Below are 20,577 nucleotides of genomic sequence, written 5' to 3'. Positions count from 1 at the left end.
ATTGTAGTTTAGCTTTCCCTTTTCACGAGAGGTCCTCTAGAGGTGAGTAATGGAAAGGAGAATCTGTTTATTAAGACTAAGATTAGAATTTTCCCTTTAAGCCGTTATGGCAGCCTTAGTTTATACAGCACATTGCAGTGATGTTCTTATTGTACTAATTTGGGGAAATAAATCGTGAAGCTTGATGCATGCTAAAAGTCATACCAGTCTTTGCATTTGGGGAATCACCTCAACTGTGAATCAATAACTGTGGCGTTGAGGTCGGCGCTGTTGAGCTCTTTCACATATCCTATAGGCTAGTCATATTTGCCTCTCCGTGAAGATTTACGAATGGAAACCTGTTCCTGACCTGAGACGTGGAATTTTTTCATGTTAATCCCATAGCCTATACGTTTAGAATGAGACACAACTGAAGGAGCAGAGTTGATCACGAATCGGGAGGAAAGCTGCAGATTGAAGAACTCAGTGGAGCTGTCCACCACAAGTGGTGCTGAAATGGGTGTAAATCCTTTGTAAAAGCTTTCGCTGTAGATGTTCACTTTGTCGTTTGTGGAGATTCGATTGAATTTGAAAGAGGAAATCTAATTGCATTGATGCATATTGTATTTTTTTTATCGCCTTTGGATTTTTGCCTATGGCACCCGCATGGACAGCGCAATCGGCACATCTCAAGAGGTAGAACTGCTCTGCTCACTTCCTTTTTGAGATCCTATTTTTGTCCAGCCTGAAAGTATGCGAGCATTCTTTTTTTTTACATAGGACGTTAACTTCTGTTGAAGAAACAAAGCCAAGGCTACTTGACTTCAAAGTTATGATAAAAACGATCCCGCATTCTTGTGACACAAAAGCTTGATATTTAATTTTTAGATGAGTTTCAGTGCAATTCATGTGTCATGTACAGTTTTGGATTTCGTTTTATTTTTATTATTATTCTAAACATCTTGACGGGCCTATTCATGAACGACAATGAGTGTGCTCTGTGAAAGTCAATGCTAATGGTGTCACCTTCGCAAACAATTTGAATGGTCAAAGATGGGCGGAATTGCAGGCAAACTGCCTTCAAAAGCTAAAATGAATTATAAAGCACGGTTTTGCAGGAAAAGAGCTCTGCTATTTTGTGTCGTGACTGCCAAAGAAGGTAAAACGCGCGTGCTGCGTCAGTGGCGGCTGGCTCCGTGCTTTCCAGACAGATGGAGGGAATCGTGACTGACTGGAGACCGCCACAAATGAAAGTATCAGCCAATCAGAGCCGCGTGAGGGTGGGGCCGTCCAGTATGGGAACTTCGGGTTTAGGACTGAATCCTTAGACAATTCTTTCTCATTCAAAGCTGTAAATGTAGTCAGCACACCCCGTTTGAAATTCGTAGGGCTGCAATGGAAAACTAGAAATGCATGTTGCCCGTGGCCCATGTCCATTTGCGCGATAAGGCCTTGAAGAAGGAGCAGTAGCCACATAACAATAAATAGATGCAAGATAAAATAATAACAATATGTATACTGTAGTAGGCTGGGCGCAAGTCTCCTAACTTTCCACAGCCTTGTAAAGCTAGAATTTCTTTATTAATGTCTAAATCTAATATTAGTCATGATCTCACTAAATGTTCGAAGCCAGTATTTTAACCCTCTCATTTGCTACTCGGAACGATTGGTATTGCAGTAACTTTGAAAGTTGTCTGTTGCTTATTTTTTCCTGCTACTTTAGCACAGAAGAACAGTGTGGTTGGTTTTCTTTTTTTTCTCTGTGAGGGGGTCCCTGTATGAGATAGGCAGCGATTGGTAGACGACGAATTGTGTCCTCACCAATGAAATTCGTCGCTGTTCCCTATTTACTGTGTGTTGAGCGATTTAGCTCTTTTTATCGACAGCTGGAGATTGCATCTCAATTTGGAAACATCCCACATTAACTGATGTGTAATGGAGATGTAAACCGATTCCAAATATAATGGACGAACTAAAAGAAGTGTGCCTTGTCATGTCAATGGATCTATTTTTGTGGTCCAATTCAGACGAATAAGGATGCATTGTCGGATACTGTATGATTCCCAAAAGACTATGCAAACCTTGCGCGCAAAGATAGATTTTGACTGTTGGTTTAACGATCTGGATTCTTGTACTGAGCGTGGATAAGGATTTCAACAACAGCAGTGGTTCGTGGAGTGAAGTGGATTTTGGACCGAAATGTTATTGTCCGTCACGAATCTTTTTGCGGTCTGGGCTTGCTGTGCAAGATATCAGTCTGGGAAGCCCTTACCCCAAAAAGCATTTGCGGTGGACTCAAACGCCGAATCAAACTAATTTGAAAAGAAGATTTAAGAAATTATCACGCGATATAAGCATATTTGAAGTTTAGTGTGATCACATCCAAAGATAATATGTGAATATAAAGTCTTATGTAGGCAAATGGATGTCTGCAAAAAATTGAAAGTATAGGCTACACCTGTTAATCCCTCTACTGGACACACACACACACACACATTCCCTCTCCGTCTCTCACACACTCAGACATGCACTCAAAACTTACACACAGATTTAACAATGATCCATTAAGCTAAACTTTACAGTGTTATCAATGATCTAAAAACCAGACAGATTCAATAGTTGTACATGTATTTCACTGGTCATGTGTTGTGCTACGCAGTTTCATAGGAAATTTGCACAAAGAAATCCTCAGATGGCTCATTATTTTGCTCAATAAACTTCAAATAACTCTGTCACTTTGTAAAACACACGACTCAGGGGGGTTGCATTTGTTTAAAATACAGTTCTTGCAAGTAATAGTTTGAATTGTAAGTTCACATCGTTTTTGTATACCAGTCTAAAACAATTTAATAAAGCCTTTAAACTATCTGTATTTTTGTTGTACACTGGAGCAGTAATACAATATTACACTATTAACAATTCCTAACTACTGAATACTGGAGTGTGTAGAGATGTCAGCATCTAGCGATGCTTGCGTCTCATAGTGTCATTCTACCCTGAGCTTTTGGAAAACAACACAATGTGGTTTAATCAATCTAACAAGTATTTGGTAGAAAAAAAGACAAGAGCATTTTATATTAATTCATAAGTGAGTAAAGAACAAGCTGACTGAGTACACCACTGTCAATGCCTATAACCCCAGTCAAGGCCGACAGTATAACCACATGAGGCATGGGCAGCTCTTTATTTTGAAGGCCTTAATGAAGGCCAATGTGACCCATATGCATAATACGGTAAGATAAAGTTAATCTTAGTCAGTGTAGTTTAAGTGATTATTTGTTGGACGTTGTTAAACCCAAAACACATAACTTCCCTTGTTTTAGTTTGGTAAAGGCTAGACAAGGAATGTTCAGAAACTGTCATGTATTGTAATTCATTTTTCATTACTGACCAAGGTGTCTGTACCATGTACTCCAGGACAGAAGGACTGAGGTAGGGAAACGTTTTATAGCATGGCATCCTGTTTGGATGTAGTTCATATTAAATAGTTATCACAGTCTTCACGTGGATATGATTGAAGAGTGTGCAATATTGCTGTTTTTATGGTTTCAATTGAGCTCTGATCATTCCACAGGAAGGAATAATTGCATAAAAACACATGCATGTTTAAACTGAAGAAATTGTCATTGTTTTTTTTTGTGCTTTTACCTTGAGTGTTCCTGATGGCCCATAGTACATAAGTGTCTATACTGTATATTCAAATACAATACACATTTGAATCTATACATTTATAGTAACGTGTTTTTCTCTTGATGCATCTTTCTGTTGTTTATTGTTAACATATTGATGTTTTCAGTCTTGTAAACAGGCAGGACACAAATAACATTGTCTCCTCATTCAGTTTGTGTGTGGGTGTACGTGTGTGCTTGCGTACAAGTGAAGTATAATCATTTTAAAAGTAAAAAGTTGTCAAAAATGACTTGGATATTTATTAGTTTGATTGCATGTCTTGTGAATTAACAGCTAGTTGAAATAAGAACCAGGTGAAAAACTACGTTGCACATTGTTTGTCTCAATAATTGCAATTTCCGAAGCAATATTTTATACTGTATTTCTTATGGATTGATTCATCATTATAGTGTTGCAGTTTAAAAGTTTTGGAAAACATTCAATCTTATTTACTTGACACTTCTCTCACACTTCTTAAAACACTGGTCATTTTGAGTGTTCAACATTAATCAACAGAGGTTATTGTGATTCAATGACTATACTATTGGGTCTTAGTTACTGTGTTTGTTTCAATGTACTGGTGCTCCTTGTCTGATGATAAGTGTCTAGGATGACACTCACTTTCAGACAAATGCAGAGGCATGAGGGACTGGTGAAAGGTGCGTAAGAATGCTTCTGCTGGACGTGTTTTTAAGTACAATTTACACTGACTTTTGAGACCTTTTGAATTTTCAGATGCACTTGTGCCTAGATTAGATACTGCCAAATTATATGCAGTATTAGGTTTATTGCGTTGTCTGTAGCATTCAAAATGGGCATTTTAATTTCATAATTAAAAAACACCTTTAGGATACTGTAGAAAGGTGTTTGGGGTTGTGTGTGTGGTAGCTTTGCATCATATGAATACACGCAGAAAAACACACACACACACACACACACACACACACACACACACACGCATGTCCATACATTCACATACACTCACACACACAAACGCACACACAGTTAGATTTTCCCTTTTATTGTGCATGAACTATCCTTTTACTTAATGGGAATTGGCATGTTTAAATATCGTGTGGTTGTGTGTTTTTTTTCCCTAATTTTTCTCATGTCCGAACAACAACGTATATATTTACAGATTACTGTATGGTTTCTTGTACTGTACCTATGCTGACATGTTTTCCCATAGTAATGTTCAACTGTCATCATAACTTAATATCAACAAATCCACAGTTGATAGTTTGTGTAATCATAACCTGTTGTAGGCCTTGATAAAAATAGATTTTTCCAAATTTTCAAACATAGAAGATAGTCTGGTCTTGGAACCAGACCATGTTAAAAGAATCCTATGTGACAGTTTCAAAATGAGATTCAAAATCAAACAAAATGATGCTATCAACTTAAATGTTTTGCCTGCCTCCAAAAACATATCTTACTGTAAATCCCAGGTTTATAGATGTATGATCAGATATTGCAGGCCAGATTGAGGTTGCCTGAAACAACCTGAACTAGGTAAAAACAATGTTGTTCAAACTGTGCTCTGAAATCTGTCTAGACAATTAAATTGCTAGAATAACATCTACTTAAATTTGACATTGCTATTTAATATATGAGCAACAGCTGATGAGATAATAAAGTTAATAACTGTCATGTCTAGCATCAAATGCAGACATCCTCCCTCAGTCGCCATTCCTTTTTTTTTCATATTGAGTAGTTTGGTTTAGTTATTGGATGCACTTTAAATTTAAAAACAAAACAGATTACATCACTTTTTTGTTCCAGACAAGTCAATTCATTGTACATTGTTTTAATGAACCGTAAGTATGGTCAACCACTCACACAAAAAATCTACTGGAATAATATCTACTTAAATTTTACATTGTTATTTAATATATGACAAACAGCTGATGAGATAATAAAGATAATAACTGTCATGTCTGGCATCAAATGCAGACATCCTCCTGCAGTCGCCATTCCTTTTTTATTCATATTGAGTAGTTTAGTTTATTTATTGCATGCACTCTAAATGTTAAAACAAAACATAGATTACATCACTTTTTTGTTCCAGACAAGTCAATTTATTGTACATTGTTTTAATGAACCATAAGAATGATCAACCACTCTCACACAAAAAATCTCTTGCTATGTATGTTTCTCTCAGTGATGCAGTTTAAAATGCTATTGACAGTATGGGTATAATATGCCACACATATTATGTATGTTTTAAACAGGGAAAAATTATGTAACGTGTCATTTCTTTCATGTTTACTAGCCACAATATTTTACCATAGAAAAATTATAGTTTTGTAAATGTTAGCTTTTTGTTTGACATTAGTTCATCATGTGCATTGTTGTACATTAGTCATCTACAATGTAAATATTCTAAAAATAAATTGCCAATAAACGAATAAGAAAACATTGATCATTTTGGTATTTTGTATAAACAAACACGGAGAATAAAATCTTCATATGGAATTTTTCTGGGCAAATAAACAAGCTTTTGAGGGATTTGTTGCTCTTGTTGGTTAGTTGTAACTGATTTAACTTCTTGTACTTGCTGTGAATTATATTATTGTTGCTTGCTTTTTCTACGGGTACACTCTTGCACTTTTTGAGGTTCATGTTGTTTACATGTGTAACTTGTTTCACTACATGCTCTTATGGTTTTTCCCATTGGTACTTATTTGCTTTTCAAAATGTATTCTTCATGTTTTGGCTACCCGCAATGTTTTGGGGCTATCTCGTTGTTATGATCAGTGACCTACCACTTTTGTAAAGCTCTCTCTTGACAAGTTTTTGATAAAAGCATCTGCTAAATGAAAACATGTAAATGTAAGCTTTTCACCTGCTAGCTTTGACAACAACTACAATTAGACAAAAATGTAATACTACCTCAAAGTGTTTGATGAGATGAGTTAAAGATTGGATATATATAAATGTTCGGTGAGGAAAATTTTGATGAGTTAGATGCATAACCAATAACAGCTCTACCATACACTCAAAATGTGATTGCAGATCAACTGTGGTGAGTAACAACATGCATAAGCATGCATGTGAATGTGCGTTGTATCAAATCAAAAATCAAATCAAATTTATTTGTATAGCCCTTTTTACACGCAAGCATGTCACAGAGGGCTTCACAACCAACTCAACCAACCTAAACCCTCAAGGAAGACAAGGAAAAACTCCCAGAAAAACTCCCAACGGGAGAAAAAATGGAAGAACCCTTGGGAGGAGCAATTCAGAGAGGGATCCCCTCCTCCAGAGACGGTTGGCAAGAGAGAGGAGCAGAACACAAGCTAAACATAGTCATACAGTGTCAATGGGTTTTGAAACACCAAAAATCCATTGTTCGGCTTTATAGACGTTGGATGGGACCTGGAAACTCGCTGTTGGCCGTCATGGAGGCTGGTTTCCGGTTGACGACCTGGTCCAGCGTTGGTAGACCGACGACCAGGCAGGTCCTGACAGCTCAGACCCCCCATACCACAGGGGATGTGTGGGGGGGACAGAGAGGAGAACAGGGATTAGAGAATGCCAGGAGCAGCTAACACTTTCAGTCGTAATAGTTGTATGGGGATGAACCATGCCAATTAGGGGTCAGAGTTCAAAACTTCACCTTTTGTGGTGCAGGAGGGAGCCCACCTCAGACCCATCCTAGAGCACTTTAGAGAGATTGTTGAACCTCTCTTTCTTTGAAATAATCTTTTTACATTTACAGTTTAGTGGTAAAAACATAAAGTTGAAAATTGTGCCATTGAAATTAGCACACAGGACCGTACTGTCATTCTACAGTATCTCCCAAAAATATTATCATCCTTTTGGAAGCATTAGAATCCATGCACGTTGTGTTGTCTAATAAATTCATATTTGAAAGACATTTAACCATGGACAATGATTGATATTCATAACTTCCATCACACACTTTGTTTGATAGAACCATTTCTACTGTTATTTATCTTAATTGCATTTGAGATGGAACAGCAAAAAAGGAGTATGAACATTTCAATTTAACCTATTTCAGTAAGACATGCATGGTTTACAATATGATCTACCACAAAATCTTGGTAGTGTTGAGGATCTGTGTGAGACATAGTGAGATGAACAGCATTGTCAGTAACATTTGAAACTAACACATTTTTAACACATTCATATCTAACGACTGACAGAGTTAATGTAAAACAACAGTTGTGTTAAGACCTGCATCATAAATACAGTGGTTAACATGTGTGGCACATAAGAATACATCTCTTTGTACACTTTATTTCATTTTCATCAACAGGCCTTGCTTCTAAAAATCACAGAAAGTATTGGTTTTTGTGGTTTCCCAACAAATCAATCTCATGGACAACAATTGGTTATACACTTCTCTATTCTAATGCTACCAAAGCTTCTAATTATTTTTTTAGACCCTATTACATAACAGTCTCATGTTATAGACCACTGCAAGTCTGCTCCACTCCAGTTTAAACAACATACAGCACATGTGCAACCGGGGAAAAAAAACATGTCTGAGCCTGTATCAGTCATTTAAGTGAAAGTAGAATATCAATAACAAACAAAATCTATGGTTCATAGATTCTAAGGTGTCCCATGAATGAAAGCCATCTAAAAGGGTCCATGCACTATAGGCATAAAGTACACAATGACAAAATAATAGTTTTGGACTGTGAGAATGACAGAGACATTGTGTCAATATAATAACTAATCTAAATGTTTCATTTTCAAGTATGTACTGTGTGAGGATTTGAGAATGTTTGTATTTTTATTCACTTATGGACACTGTATGCCCTGTAAGTGCACATAATATCTGTTATTTGTCATGAAATTGACACAATCTAAAGAGTTTTTAAAAAGTATACAAAAAAGGTAAAAACAAAAAAAGAAATAAAAGTTACTTTTGGCAAAGTCCACAAGGTAAAATACTGGTTGTGTTTTATTTTTTAAATTCTGCAAATATTGTATCATGCTTATCCTTTCAAGGATTGTGGGTTTTAAATGAAACATCAATACATATATTTCAGCAGACCAACTTCCCAACCTCATTGAGGGAAAGGCAGAATGTCCAGGAGCTGTCGACATTGGTGTTGTGCTGAAGTAATAACATATTTAACTATTGAGTTTTTTGTTAATATGGACAGCAAATCCAAAGGGCTAACAACGTTTGTCTTTCTCGTATGATCTATTGGTCGTGTGTTACACACATCTCTGGACATCGAACAATATTTCTAACCAATCAGAGAATGCTACCTTCCACCTGTCGTAAAACTAAAAGAGAAGAATTGACAATCACAATAGACCAATCACATAGCATACATTTTGATGCACTCATATCTACACCAATCATTGGTGCAAATGTGTGATGACCCGGAAGTGTCAGACGCGGAAGCACGAGTGTGCGGATAAAATAGTGATTTCGATGAGCAGGATAGTGAAAACCTTTGGTCAACAGCCCGTGGTCAACAACTAGACCAGTTTACACAAGCACATTTTAGATAAGTGCATATTGAGTTGAGAACATTGTACTATTATGTCGTCGAACGGAGAGCTTATTCTGCGCGCAGTGGAAACGCCACTTTTTTGGATTGGTGTGTTGACCACGGCCTGGGTGTCAGTGAGCTCCATTTATCGATTGCTCTCCGGGATCAGGGTATGGGTACTGGGGAACGGCCGGTTGGTATCACCAACTAACCTCGGAAAATGGGCAGGTGAGTGGCATAAGTAACCAGTCGAGCTTTATTACGGGAGTAATCCGATGTCATGGTGGAATATAGACTTGAGGCTCTGGCTTATAGGCAAAAGGTTATCTGCTGCATCTGTGATCTGTTATGTTCCTCGAGTCTTGACCGACTGCCCTGCAAATAGGAATGCGTGCTCATGAGGAAAAACAATTTAGCAGTGGTATACGTTGCTTAAAAGAAAGTGCAAATGTGTTTTAGGTTGCTATTTGATAGACTGACTGAACGTCTCAAGACTAGCTAGGCTATAGCTAGCTAGTAGAAATAACTTTTTCCTATTACACGGTTTTTATCTATTGCCTAATATTGTATCTAACTAACTAGGCTACATATTCAAACAATACAATATCCATGTGTAATAAAGTCAGTATTTTCTATTTCAAATTTCTTCCCAACTTTGTAAGATTGTCTAGCCTTTCTCGAATCGAGTACGCCCTGTTTAAACTACAATGTAACACCATTGTAGTACAATGGCGCTGTCTCTGTGCCTCACTACAGTGAATACAATGTGATGGACTGTGTTTTCTCCCCCCTAAACATAATAGATGTGAATACATCCGGGACTTTGCTGATAGTATAACATTTTTTAGATCAATGTTTGTCATACAATTGCTTATCCAAGTATGTGTGCAACTATGAATATGCTTTGTATTTTAATAGGTGGATACTATGGGATATGAATGCGTCAGGATTAAAGGTCCCATGACATGAAAACTTAACTTTAGGAGGTTATTTAACATTAATATGAGTTCCCCTAGCCTGCCTTTGGTCCCCCAGTGGCTAGACATTTCAATAAGTGTAAACCAAGCCCTGGGTATTCTTCTCCGCCATTGAGAAAATGAGATTCTAAAACTAGTTGTTCCCATCCTTGATTGTGATTGGCTATATCGCATTCCATGCCAAAATCCAGCATAACCTCACAGGTTGTCCTCATAAGATTCTTTAACATTCCATATTACTGCGCATCGAATATTTCAAATTGAAAAAGACGGCAACGATGTCCAACTGGTTGTTGCGTGGCAACGATTTATGTAGGAACTATACTTTGTAGTAGCAGAAGAATGACGGTTTATTATCAAACTATTTTGTTTCTCATTGTTTTTATTGATGAAACCATATCAAATATTTGTAGTAACAGTTTTAGTAAAGCAATAAAGCAATCTTGGGGCCTATTGCTTTAGCTCAAACGCTCGGTTTAGAAAATCTGCTATTGTGACCTCACACTAGGGAAGGTTACATCCGCTTTCTCTGCTTTGCCGCACAGGGAATTTGGCCCACCAATAAAAAAAGCGAGCTACGACCGTGCGAGTGCAACATTGGTTTTTGCTCGAGACATCATGGCTTGCAAACTACCAAAACATGGCAGTTAGCCCGCCTCTTTCTTCCTCACAGCATTTAAAGCTACAGACACAGAAACAGCGCGTCCTGAGGAAAGCTCATTGTGGGACTGCTCATAGTACCTGTAATTCTGCACCAAGGCTGAATTTCGGGAAATAGACTTCAGATACAGTATTAGGGGACCACTAAGGCCTATATAAAAGCATCCAAAAACAGCATGTCATGGGATCTTTAAAACAATCCTCTAGTGTGTCCCTGGCTTTAACTGTTTGAAGGATTAACCAGGAGCGAAGATCAGGAGATATCCCTTAGCACCCTGAGTCTTAAGTGTCATTCTGTCTGCTTCTGTAGGCTATAGTATTTCAGACAAAGGTATACTCGTATTATGTTACTTAGTACCTATGATATTCCATGCAAGCCGGCTATTGCTTCACATTATATTCTGAATATTTGCCACAATGATGGCGACAATAGTTCAATAACTGACTCATACTATTGTGCAATTATGAGTAAGTAACATGTCATAGTACTATGTCATAGTAAGGTCATTTTCACAGTGACCTTGGTGTGGAGTATAGATACTCCTCAATTTGAAACTTTGATATGTCATGCAAATTGCGATTTGTGTGAAATAAACAAGGACATTTTTCAGATTAAGTGAACCTCTGAATGTCAAGTGCCATGTCTTTGCTGAAACAAATGCTCCACATTTCAGCAGACAGTGGAGTAGCCTAGGCTACTAAATGAGACAGACAGAACTACTCTGAACGTACAATATTATCCACAAAACTACAATGTTGCGTAATATTGTATGAATTGTGTGCTACCTGGTTTTAGACAAAAGGATTCAACTGATATCTACCATTGTTGCAAAACGTAAATGTGTAGCTTGTTGTTGGACACAGCTATCAAGGACAGCTAAGTGGCAGACTCATGGTCATTGAGTTCTGCTTGGACCTGACCCATAATAAATTGCACGGCTGTTTTGTCATTTTTTCTATGGATTACGTATGTGGTTGGTTCTAGTCTTCCTTTCTAAAGGTAAAGTTGGCAATGTAACGTGACGTCGGTGTGTATTGGTCTTTTTTCTGAGTTCCCCAGCTTATCAATTCACTACTACTGTAGGGAGTAACCTTTTGGTTATTACCCACCCCATAACAGTTCGAGGCTATATCCAATGTGTTCATTTGATAGAAAATTTGCATTAAAATTATTTCTGAGTTAGTGTAGAGTGAATGAAAGTTGTATAAAAAATTATATATATATATATATATATATAATTAGCAAGTTTGGCCCTTATCATTATCCTTATCATGAGGCTTCTTCCCTAAAGCTGACTTGATTAAGAAATTGTCCTAATTTATACAAGCTGACTAGAGCCATCTATAAAAAGAGACTAGAGCCATTCATAAGTGAGACTCAGTACTCAGGGGATTTGATTCATTTTCTCTGCTCACTAAAAGTGTGTCTCCTCTGTCTGTGTGTGTGTCTGTGTGTGTCTGCAGTGTCTGCTGTGTGTCTGCTGTGTGTGTAATAAACTAAACTAGTTTAGTTTCAAATAAACTAATAAAATGTGCACACTCTGCCACGTGACGCTGCTTTAAATACCTTGACTATTCTTCTGTTCATGAACACTTTTGTCTTTCCAGTAAGTGTGTGTTCTCAACTTCTACTCCGCCTCTCCCCCATCATTTCATTGTGAACTCCCCACTAAAACGCCTCTTGTTCTGTTAGGATAATATAGAATACTTTACCGTGACTGTTCTTTACATGCTGAGATTTCATGACTGAAATCCTTTTGTTGAAAATGAAATGCTTACATGGAATCGTTTCTCATCTGCTGGTCATAGTATGCTAACCATGTCTGAATGTTTTACTTTGTCGTCTATATGCTGTAGACTTTAGTTCAAGTAATTAAATTAGCTCTGTATACCACAAATCCTATATTTTCCTATGGCTTTCATAACAGGGTTATTGATCAAAATATAACCATATTATCAATGTGTTGGAGGCAGCCTGCTTTGAAAGAGACCCTTGATCGGAATGGCCAGGTGCAACTTCTTGTGCAACTGTAAACTGCTAAAAAGGTCATGCTGCAGAACTGTGATTAAACTTTTTTTGCACATCAATAAAGATAAACGTGATTGGAAATCAGAAAGCACTTGTTCGAGTTGGGACCTAGTTTGGATAGGCACACATAACATAGGGTCCTCAGACCGCAGTTTAGATGTATATAATAACTGAAAATGATTTGATTTAGGAATAGCCTAATTTCAGACACACCCACTACAACTACACAAGAACTGTTATTCATTTGAAAAATACTAAAATAAGCCTTTTTTTCTGCTGGTGTTTTTCCTCATAAAACCTTTCTTCCTCCATTGATAAATAACTAGCCTAACACAAACACATTTTTAGAGAAACACACTTTCACCTATAACATCATGTTAGATCAGATGTTATCTCAAGGAGGTATAGACAAATACATACAGGGCTTATGACTGCAATATTTCAAAATGATCTGCCTATCTGTAAAGTCACATTGAACCCCATGCTGTCGAAGGAGGCGTGCCTCCTAGTGGAGCGGGTGGTTCCATCATATTTCAACAAATCACAGAGACGATGTCCTCTCAGGGGAGAGAGAAAGACTGGGGAAGATTGTGTAACACTGGTGCATCCAAGGGCAGAATTTATGTTCAAAGCTGGCACTCAACCATGAATGGGTTTGCAGTAAAAGAACAGTGCGTGCCTTCCAAGCACATTCAATTTGCCAGTATTGTAGTAGCATATTGAATACTGCTGTTTTGACTTGTGTGTTTTTTGGGGGTGGGATGAGAGGGGTCTGTGTGTGTGTGTGTGTGGGGGGGGGGGTGTTGCCTGTGTCAATAGAAGTGTTTGTGAGTGTGTTTTTTTGGGATCGGCATGTGTGTCCGGTTGTGTGTAACTGAGGGTATAGGGGACTGCTGGGAGTAGGCGCTCGTTGGTATTCTGTGCAGTGATGTTGGAAGACAAGGCTGCAGTGCCTGCCGCTATTTTAAATCTCTAGATCTTTTTTTAGCTCTGGAATATTCAAGTGTGTGTATACATACAGCTATAACCAGTTCAGGTCTGCAGAGAAATTCTGTTTGAAATTCTGTTTGATTCTAAAATTAGCTTGATTTTCACAATTATGCATGTTCTTATGCATGTTGTGTTATTTACAACCACCATCATTTTCCTCATGCCTTTAGTGATTAGTTCTTTTGTAAAGTTTGTATTGTGTCTTTTGGAAATAATTGGTGTGGATTCATCACCAGAGTGCCAATGTGTGCCTCTTCTCACCAAAAGAATGATCCTTATACTTCTCAGTGTTATGTAACAGTTATCCAGCACACTCATTATCTAAAGGAGAAACTGCATTAAGAAATAATGGATAATAAAATTATCCTTTAAGATTTCCACTTGCATGATTAGATCTGTGTGGCTAAAATGGGCAGTGTAGCAGATTGGGTTAATCATTCACGTGCACTATAGATAAAGTAATTGAAATAGGTCTTAGAATTACCAGTTGGAGTTTGAAAAATGTCAAAGTTTGTTGCGTTGTTTGAAATAGCATACAATAGTGGACTCTGTAGGGGTTTTAAGTTAAGCTCCAACCAGCTACAGTCAATGACAGTCTGTTAATAGTCTGACTACTTAAATGTCATTTTAAACGAGCAGCAAATAAATACTGTTAAATGTCAATAAGTCACCATATGTATTATAACAAGGCTAGCTTCTGCCCTACGTGGGTACGTGGACCTCTATTCACCCATGCTACATATGTTATGGTGGTTTTTATTCATAATATATGATTATTAATATAGCCCTTGTTTTTTTGAGTGAAGGGAACACCTTGAGTAGTAAACCCAATTGTTTGCCCTCATGCAGGGTAATTCATTCTTAAAATGGCTAAAAATAACCTTGCCAAATGTTTCCCGTGTTGTTGCCCTTACACACTCCCCCTCTCTCTTCTCTCCCCTGTTCTCCTCTCTTCTGTTCAATCTGCTTGTTCTATTTTTAGCTGGCCCCAGAATCCTTCCTCACCCCCCGTCCTTCTCTATCTTCATGTTTGTCATCTGCCCTCCCTCTGTCCTTTTCCTCCTCTCCTCTCTGCTCTTGGGCAGCCCCAGTGGATGCTTTGCATCTCGTCCTCATCAAGGTTGCAGAGGGAAGGGGCTTGGGTGTAGTGACGGATGGTTGGGAAAGGCAATGGATGTGGGGGAGAATGGCTAGAGATGGCTTTAACAAAAGCTTATCCCTAGCTTGTATCAAATGTTTTCTAATAATGTCTTATGTACTACAATACTGTTGTAATATCATATTTGGTAACCTATCCTTCATATTCACAATATTTAATGAATTCATTGTGGACTATCAAATCCTCATTGGGTGTCGCTTTTTATAAAAAGTATTTTTGCATGTGTCTCTTTTTACTAATGTGATTTTGCCTTGTTTCTTCTGCACTCCAGTTGTGACGGGAGCTACGGATGGAATCGGGAAAGCCTACGCGGAGGAGGTAAGATTCCCTGTGTTTCACACGTCAGGCCCTCAACAGCAATCACCATGAGTCATCGGGGGAGAGGTTTGCACCAGGAGATCAGAGAATAGAGGTGGAGTGGTGAAAGGGGATTCCTCACGTGCACATGCGTACACTGTATAAGAGCTGTATCAAAAATACAGGTGTGTGTTTATTATAAATACGTTTTGTGGGATGCTAGTGCCCAGAGCAAATTTGAAGAGACGACAGTTTAGACTGTCTCTGGCTCCTCGCCTACAGTACAGTAACACATGCCCTGATCGTTGACATGTTTTTCTATAGCTCGCTCGTCGGGGCTTTTCTATTGTGCTCATCAGCCGTACTCAGGAGAAGCTGGATGAAGTCTCCAAGTCAATTGGTGAGCATATGGAGAAAGTGTGTGTCCTGGGAGAAATGGTGTCCAGGATACTGAATGTCCAAGCTCACTGGATAAGTGTGTGTACCTTGTAGGCCTAATGTAAGTAGGCTTTTATTCAGACTTTTTTTCAACCCTGTGCTCTTATCTTGTATCTGAGAACAGGCACCCGTAAGACAGAGATCAGAAAGTTGACTAATCATTCTTACCTTTGGGGAACCACCTACCCATAAACTGTGTTCTTGTTTCTCATTGCTCACAAAGGTTAAGCCAAATAGCCGCCTATATTACCTCTGCTGAAATTGATGTGCCCAAAACCATAAATGGTCAAACATTATGTTCAGTTAACTGAGTAGTAGTCATTACTGTGGCCATCATACACATCACTAGGTTAGTCTGGCCTTCCTGTTGATGAAGCCGTTACCGCTGTAGTGTCTGAATCAAACCCCAAATAAATCTAAAGAACCCATCAGTGCCACTCAAGACATCACTGAGCCAGCCAATCCCCAGTTTCTTACGGGACAGCACCATCTGCTGGTTGATGTAGCCACTACATTTTTCTCTCAAATGTTTAATAACTCTCACTTTTTTCCCCTTTAGAAAGTACATGTGGTGTTGAGACCAAAACCATTGCAGCAGACTTCAGTGCTCTAGACATTTATCATAAGATTGAAGCTGGTCTTGCTGGACTTGAGATTGGTGTATTAGGTAAGGATAAGATCGAAACATCTTTCAATCATTAAAATGTTGCCCCTAATGCATTTTTGTGCAATCTAGGTCTAAATTCTCCACCCTATTTTTTGTTTGAAATTATATTGTGTTCTTAATTCATTTGAACCAAAGTTGGAGTCTTCATCACTCACACTATTATTTGTTTTCCCCCCTGTTCTCTTTTATAGTGAATAATGTTGGAATCTCCTACTCTTACCCAGAATTCTTCCTCAATGTTCCCAATCTGGACAGTGTGAGTCCCAGTGATCCTGTTCTTGCTTTTTATTATCAAGATATTAAGTTACATGCAATGCAGACACAAACCTAACATTTTATTATCTCGTTAGTAATATGTTTTTTTTCCCCTTTCAGTTCATAGACACTATGATCAACATCAACATCACATCTGTCTGTCAGGTTAGTGCTCACTTTGGACAGTCCTACACTCACACACCCACACACAAATACAGCTCTCTATGCAAGGGTGGATGATCCCGCCCCCTTTCATCCCTCTACGACTGTTCCCAAAGCAACAGTGAATTTATACCCACGCCTTCCGCTTCCCTTAACGCCCACAGTCAATATGTCTCTGTTTTATCCATCTCTCTCCCTCATGTTCTTCTCACCTCTCCATGCGTTCTACTCATCTCTATGTCTCTGTCTGCAGATGACACGTCTGGTGCTACCCCGGATGGTGGAGAGGTGAGGAAAAGGGGGGGGGGGGGAGAGGGAGGTTTTACGGCTGCTTACAACTGCAATATTAACAGTTGTTTACCTTAACAAGAACTTCACCATGCATTAAAATTGAGACTTGATGTCAATAATAATGCCAGTCTCCTTTGCGCAATTCTAATCAAACTACAGTAGCATAACAGCAAAAAACTCTGTTAACAATGGCTCAATACAATTTGCATGGGTTGGGCTTAAATCCATTTTCTCCTTTTGAAAGGTCCTCAGTTTCTGTTCTATAGACAATGACCATCAACAAAGTCGGCTGCACATTTTTAAGAGATTAATCGAACTAGCTCTGTGGTTTCTTGACAGTGTGTGCATAGGCAATATTTGGACACTACAAACTGTTACCTCTAATATTACTGTACACTGAAACAGACACTCATGGAGGCAAGTGGTCAATATTGATTCTATTCTCCACACATAATGTTCCCCTTTGTATAGCATTACATTACTTCATATTGGTACCTTTTCTATTTCCCTCTCATTTCTCAGAAAGAAGGGTGCCATCCTAAACATCTCCTCAGCCAGTGGAATGTATCCTGTTCCCCTCCTCACTATCTACTCCGCCTCCAAGGTAGTAGCCTGATATTTTTCCATTTTATTATACTTAGTGTGGAAGCTTTTGCAAATTGCTTACCAGCTGAGTCTGGACCATGGTAAGCACGCTCCATGTTGTTCATTTTGTTGACTTTATTGTCCGCAATGCACAGTGTAAATCTTACATTTCAGGCCTGAAAATGTGATTGTCCTGTGTATACTCAGTCTTTTACCCAGAAGTGACTAGCACCAACCATTAGCCTTTTGTAGAGTCGTTACGATTTACATGAACAATGATATCTCTTCCTTATACACACACAAATGCATAATGTATCCTAAGAATATCATAAAAACACGCACAGATGTTTCCAAGTACCGTTGGTTTTTTAGGAAGCTTTGGTTCTGTAACCCGCCCCCCTCGTTCCCTGCTCCCCAAGGCATTCGTGGACTTCTTCTCCCGGGGGCTAAATGCTGAGTACAAGAGCAAAGGTATCATCATTCAGGTAAAACAGATGTACATTCATCTTCAGTCATGATCAGTTCTTAGAATGTCAGTGTTTTTCTAGTGTTTACCCTTTTCAGTTTTACTTCTCATGTCAGTAACCAAACCCCATCTCTTCTTCAGAGCGTCCTGCCATTTTACGTGGCCACCAAGCTGAGCAAGATCCGCCGGGCCACACTTGACAAACCCAGCCCACAGCGCTACGTGGCTGCAGAACTCAATACTGTGGGACTGGAGAGTCAGACCAATGGCTACCTTCCCCATTCTATCTTGGTAAGGGCATGTGAATTATGTGAGCGCATGCATCTGGGTCTTGGATGCGTGTGTTAAAATGCCACTTGTGTATTGAATCCCAATTAGAACATGGAGAATTCCGTTTTTACCAGGACTTACACAAGTTACAACTTAAATCCTGAAATGCATTCGCCAAAGAATATTGCTCTATAATGTGTGCTCCTTTTCCTCAGGGATGGTTGACCACAGCCCTGCTTCCTGCAAGGCTCCTGAACAGTTATGTGATGGGAATGAGCTTGTCTCAGCGCTCTCGCTACCTGAAGAAACAGAAGCAGGGTTAAAGGCGCTCAAGAGCTCACGCTAAATTGGACCAACAATGAAAATATGGGACCATCTGCTTGATTTTCCTTCATAACATCGTGGAATTTACCGCCAAGAACATGAAAGTGTGTGTGTGTGGTCCTCTAGTATGAAAGGTGGCAAATTACACCTTAGCTTTAGGGAAGCTCTGGTATAGTTATTGGTGAAAGTTTACTTGTGTGTTCTCTAGTTGAAAATTGAAAATTGAAACTTTGAACAAGCTCTTCAACAAAAACACTAACTCTTATTTGACTGTAGTTTTAGAGAATATTTTGGTAGGTTCACACACAAAATGAAGAAAAAAAAAAAAAACTGTTCATTATCTGTCTAATTTCTTCTAAAAGGCATGTTCTTTATTGCTTGTTCTTAGTTGCTTCAGATAATACCCCAAATACAAGGCGTTGACATTATTTTTCTTAAATCCTTTTGATAGAAAATAGTTCATTAAGATAGTCAATTCCAAAATTATATTTTTCCTTCAGATTTCTGAGAAGCTTTTTTGGTTTTGAAGGGATTCTGTTGTATTTTGAATTAATAGTTTTTACTGTAGAAAACCATGTACAAAAATAGTGTATGGTTTTCCAGGTCTTTATTATCTAAATCAGTTGTTGATCTTAACTAGCCAGGTGCTATAACAAAGTAGCGAGCCTGTTATGGAATCAATGCCTGACTTGACTCTAATTGTCCAATATTTACAAAATGTGCAAAACGGTTTTGTAACAGTTGTGATCTATGGTGCGAGAAAGGACCTAGATTGATGGGAGAAACAACTACTCTTTCTAGTAAGGCTATGAAATGTCTATCTCAGTTTCCAGTGGGAAGTTAGGTTTGAAGGAAGTTGCACAATAAAGGTAAGTGATTCTTGGCAGATCAGTGTGATTAAAAGTGTGGGAGATTTAAACTTGAATGCACAGACCAGTACACCTGGCTTTGTAATTTACTATTTATCCTGGCGAAGGAGGCAGTGTACTAACTACATCACACTTGAATAAGTTCAGCATTTTCAAAGGTTTGACAATTTCAGCATGTTAAGTTTTGTTGTCACACAATAGAGGTTGTCTCGAAAAACCATCAATAATTCTAGAAAAACAACAACCATACATTGCCCCAAAAATCTAAACAATTACAATATACTATTGTTTTACTTGAATGACAACACTGGCTGATGCATTACTAAGTGAGTGTGTTTTAGCCATGCTGATGCTCTTTTGCTACATGTGAATGACCAAACAATCACTTCTCACTATGGAGGCAAAATCTGTAGATCAAAAGGTTTCTGTCTTGTAGGTCTGAGTTGAGAAAAACTTTCATCTTCTGGAATATTGGCATAACCTCACCAAACAGTCTAAGATGGAACATCATTATTCAAAATGTTTATAAAAAGTTGGTAATGTTTGTGAGGACTGATTCCAAGTATCAATCAAGTGTCATTTTGTTAAGATGGATATAGCTTTTTGGAATGAAACATTTGACTTGTGAACAGATTTTTTTGAGGTCCATTAAAATATTATTGTTTGACATGTGGCATAACTATATATTATTTCTCTACTTCATATGAATAGATTCTGCATTTAATTAGATTTCACTTTTGTTCAGTTTAAACAAGATGCTCTTGAATGTTTTGAGTGGAGTATTTAGTTCAGTGTGTTTAAATCCCTGGCCTAGTTACATCTGTTGTCTATACACATTCCATCAATAAACATGCTTGTCAATTAAACTTTTTTCAGTGTTGATGCATATATTCTTTAAAGGCACTTGTGGAGTTGACTCCTGTTCAAATGATAAGTTTCTTCTGAAAGTATTTACATTAAGAGATCTGTTTCTGTTTAGTCATACCCTTACAGTATCACATGGTGCTGCC

General features: G+C 38.2%; 1 protein-coding gene across 1 annotated transcript; it reads left to right on the top strand.

Annotated features, from left to right (window-relative positions):
• Positions 1–9,017: 9,017 nt before the first annotated feature.
• Positions 9,018–20,437, top strand: hsd17b12b (hydroxysteroid (17-beta) dehydrogenase 12b). Its single transcript, XM_084682543.1, has 11 exons — positions 9,018–9,356; positions 15,215–15,261; positions 15,565–15,640; positions 16,238–16,345; positions 16,537–16,601; positions 16,721–16,765; positions 17,016–17,050; positions 17,576–17,657; positions 18,058–18,123; positions 18,246–18,395; positions 18,590–20,437. Exons 1-11 carry the CDS (start codon positions 9,179–9,181, stop codon positions 18,695–18,697), a joined length of 960 nt encoding a protein of 319 aa, XP_084538669.1. The 5' UTR covers positions 9,018–9,178; the 3' UTR covers positions 18,698–20,437.
• Positions 20,438–20,577: the final 140 nt, after the last annotated feature.

The sequence above is a fragment of the Hypomesus nipponensis genome, chromosome 19, assembly GCF_054491055.1.
Source record: "Hypomesus nipponensis isolate SF chromosome 19, ASM5449105v1, whole genome shotgun sequence".
Lineage (NCBI taxonomy): Eukaryota > Metazoa > Chordata > Actinopteri > Osmeriformes > Osmeridae > Hypomesus > Hypomesus nipponensis.
Note: the sequence above shows the minus strand (reverse complement) of the source record. Positions and strands in the feature narration are given on the sequence as shown.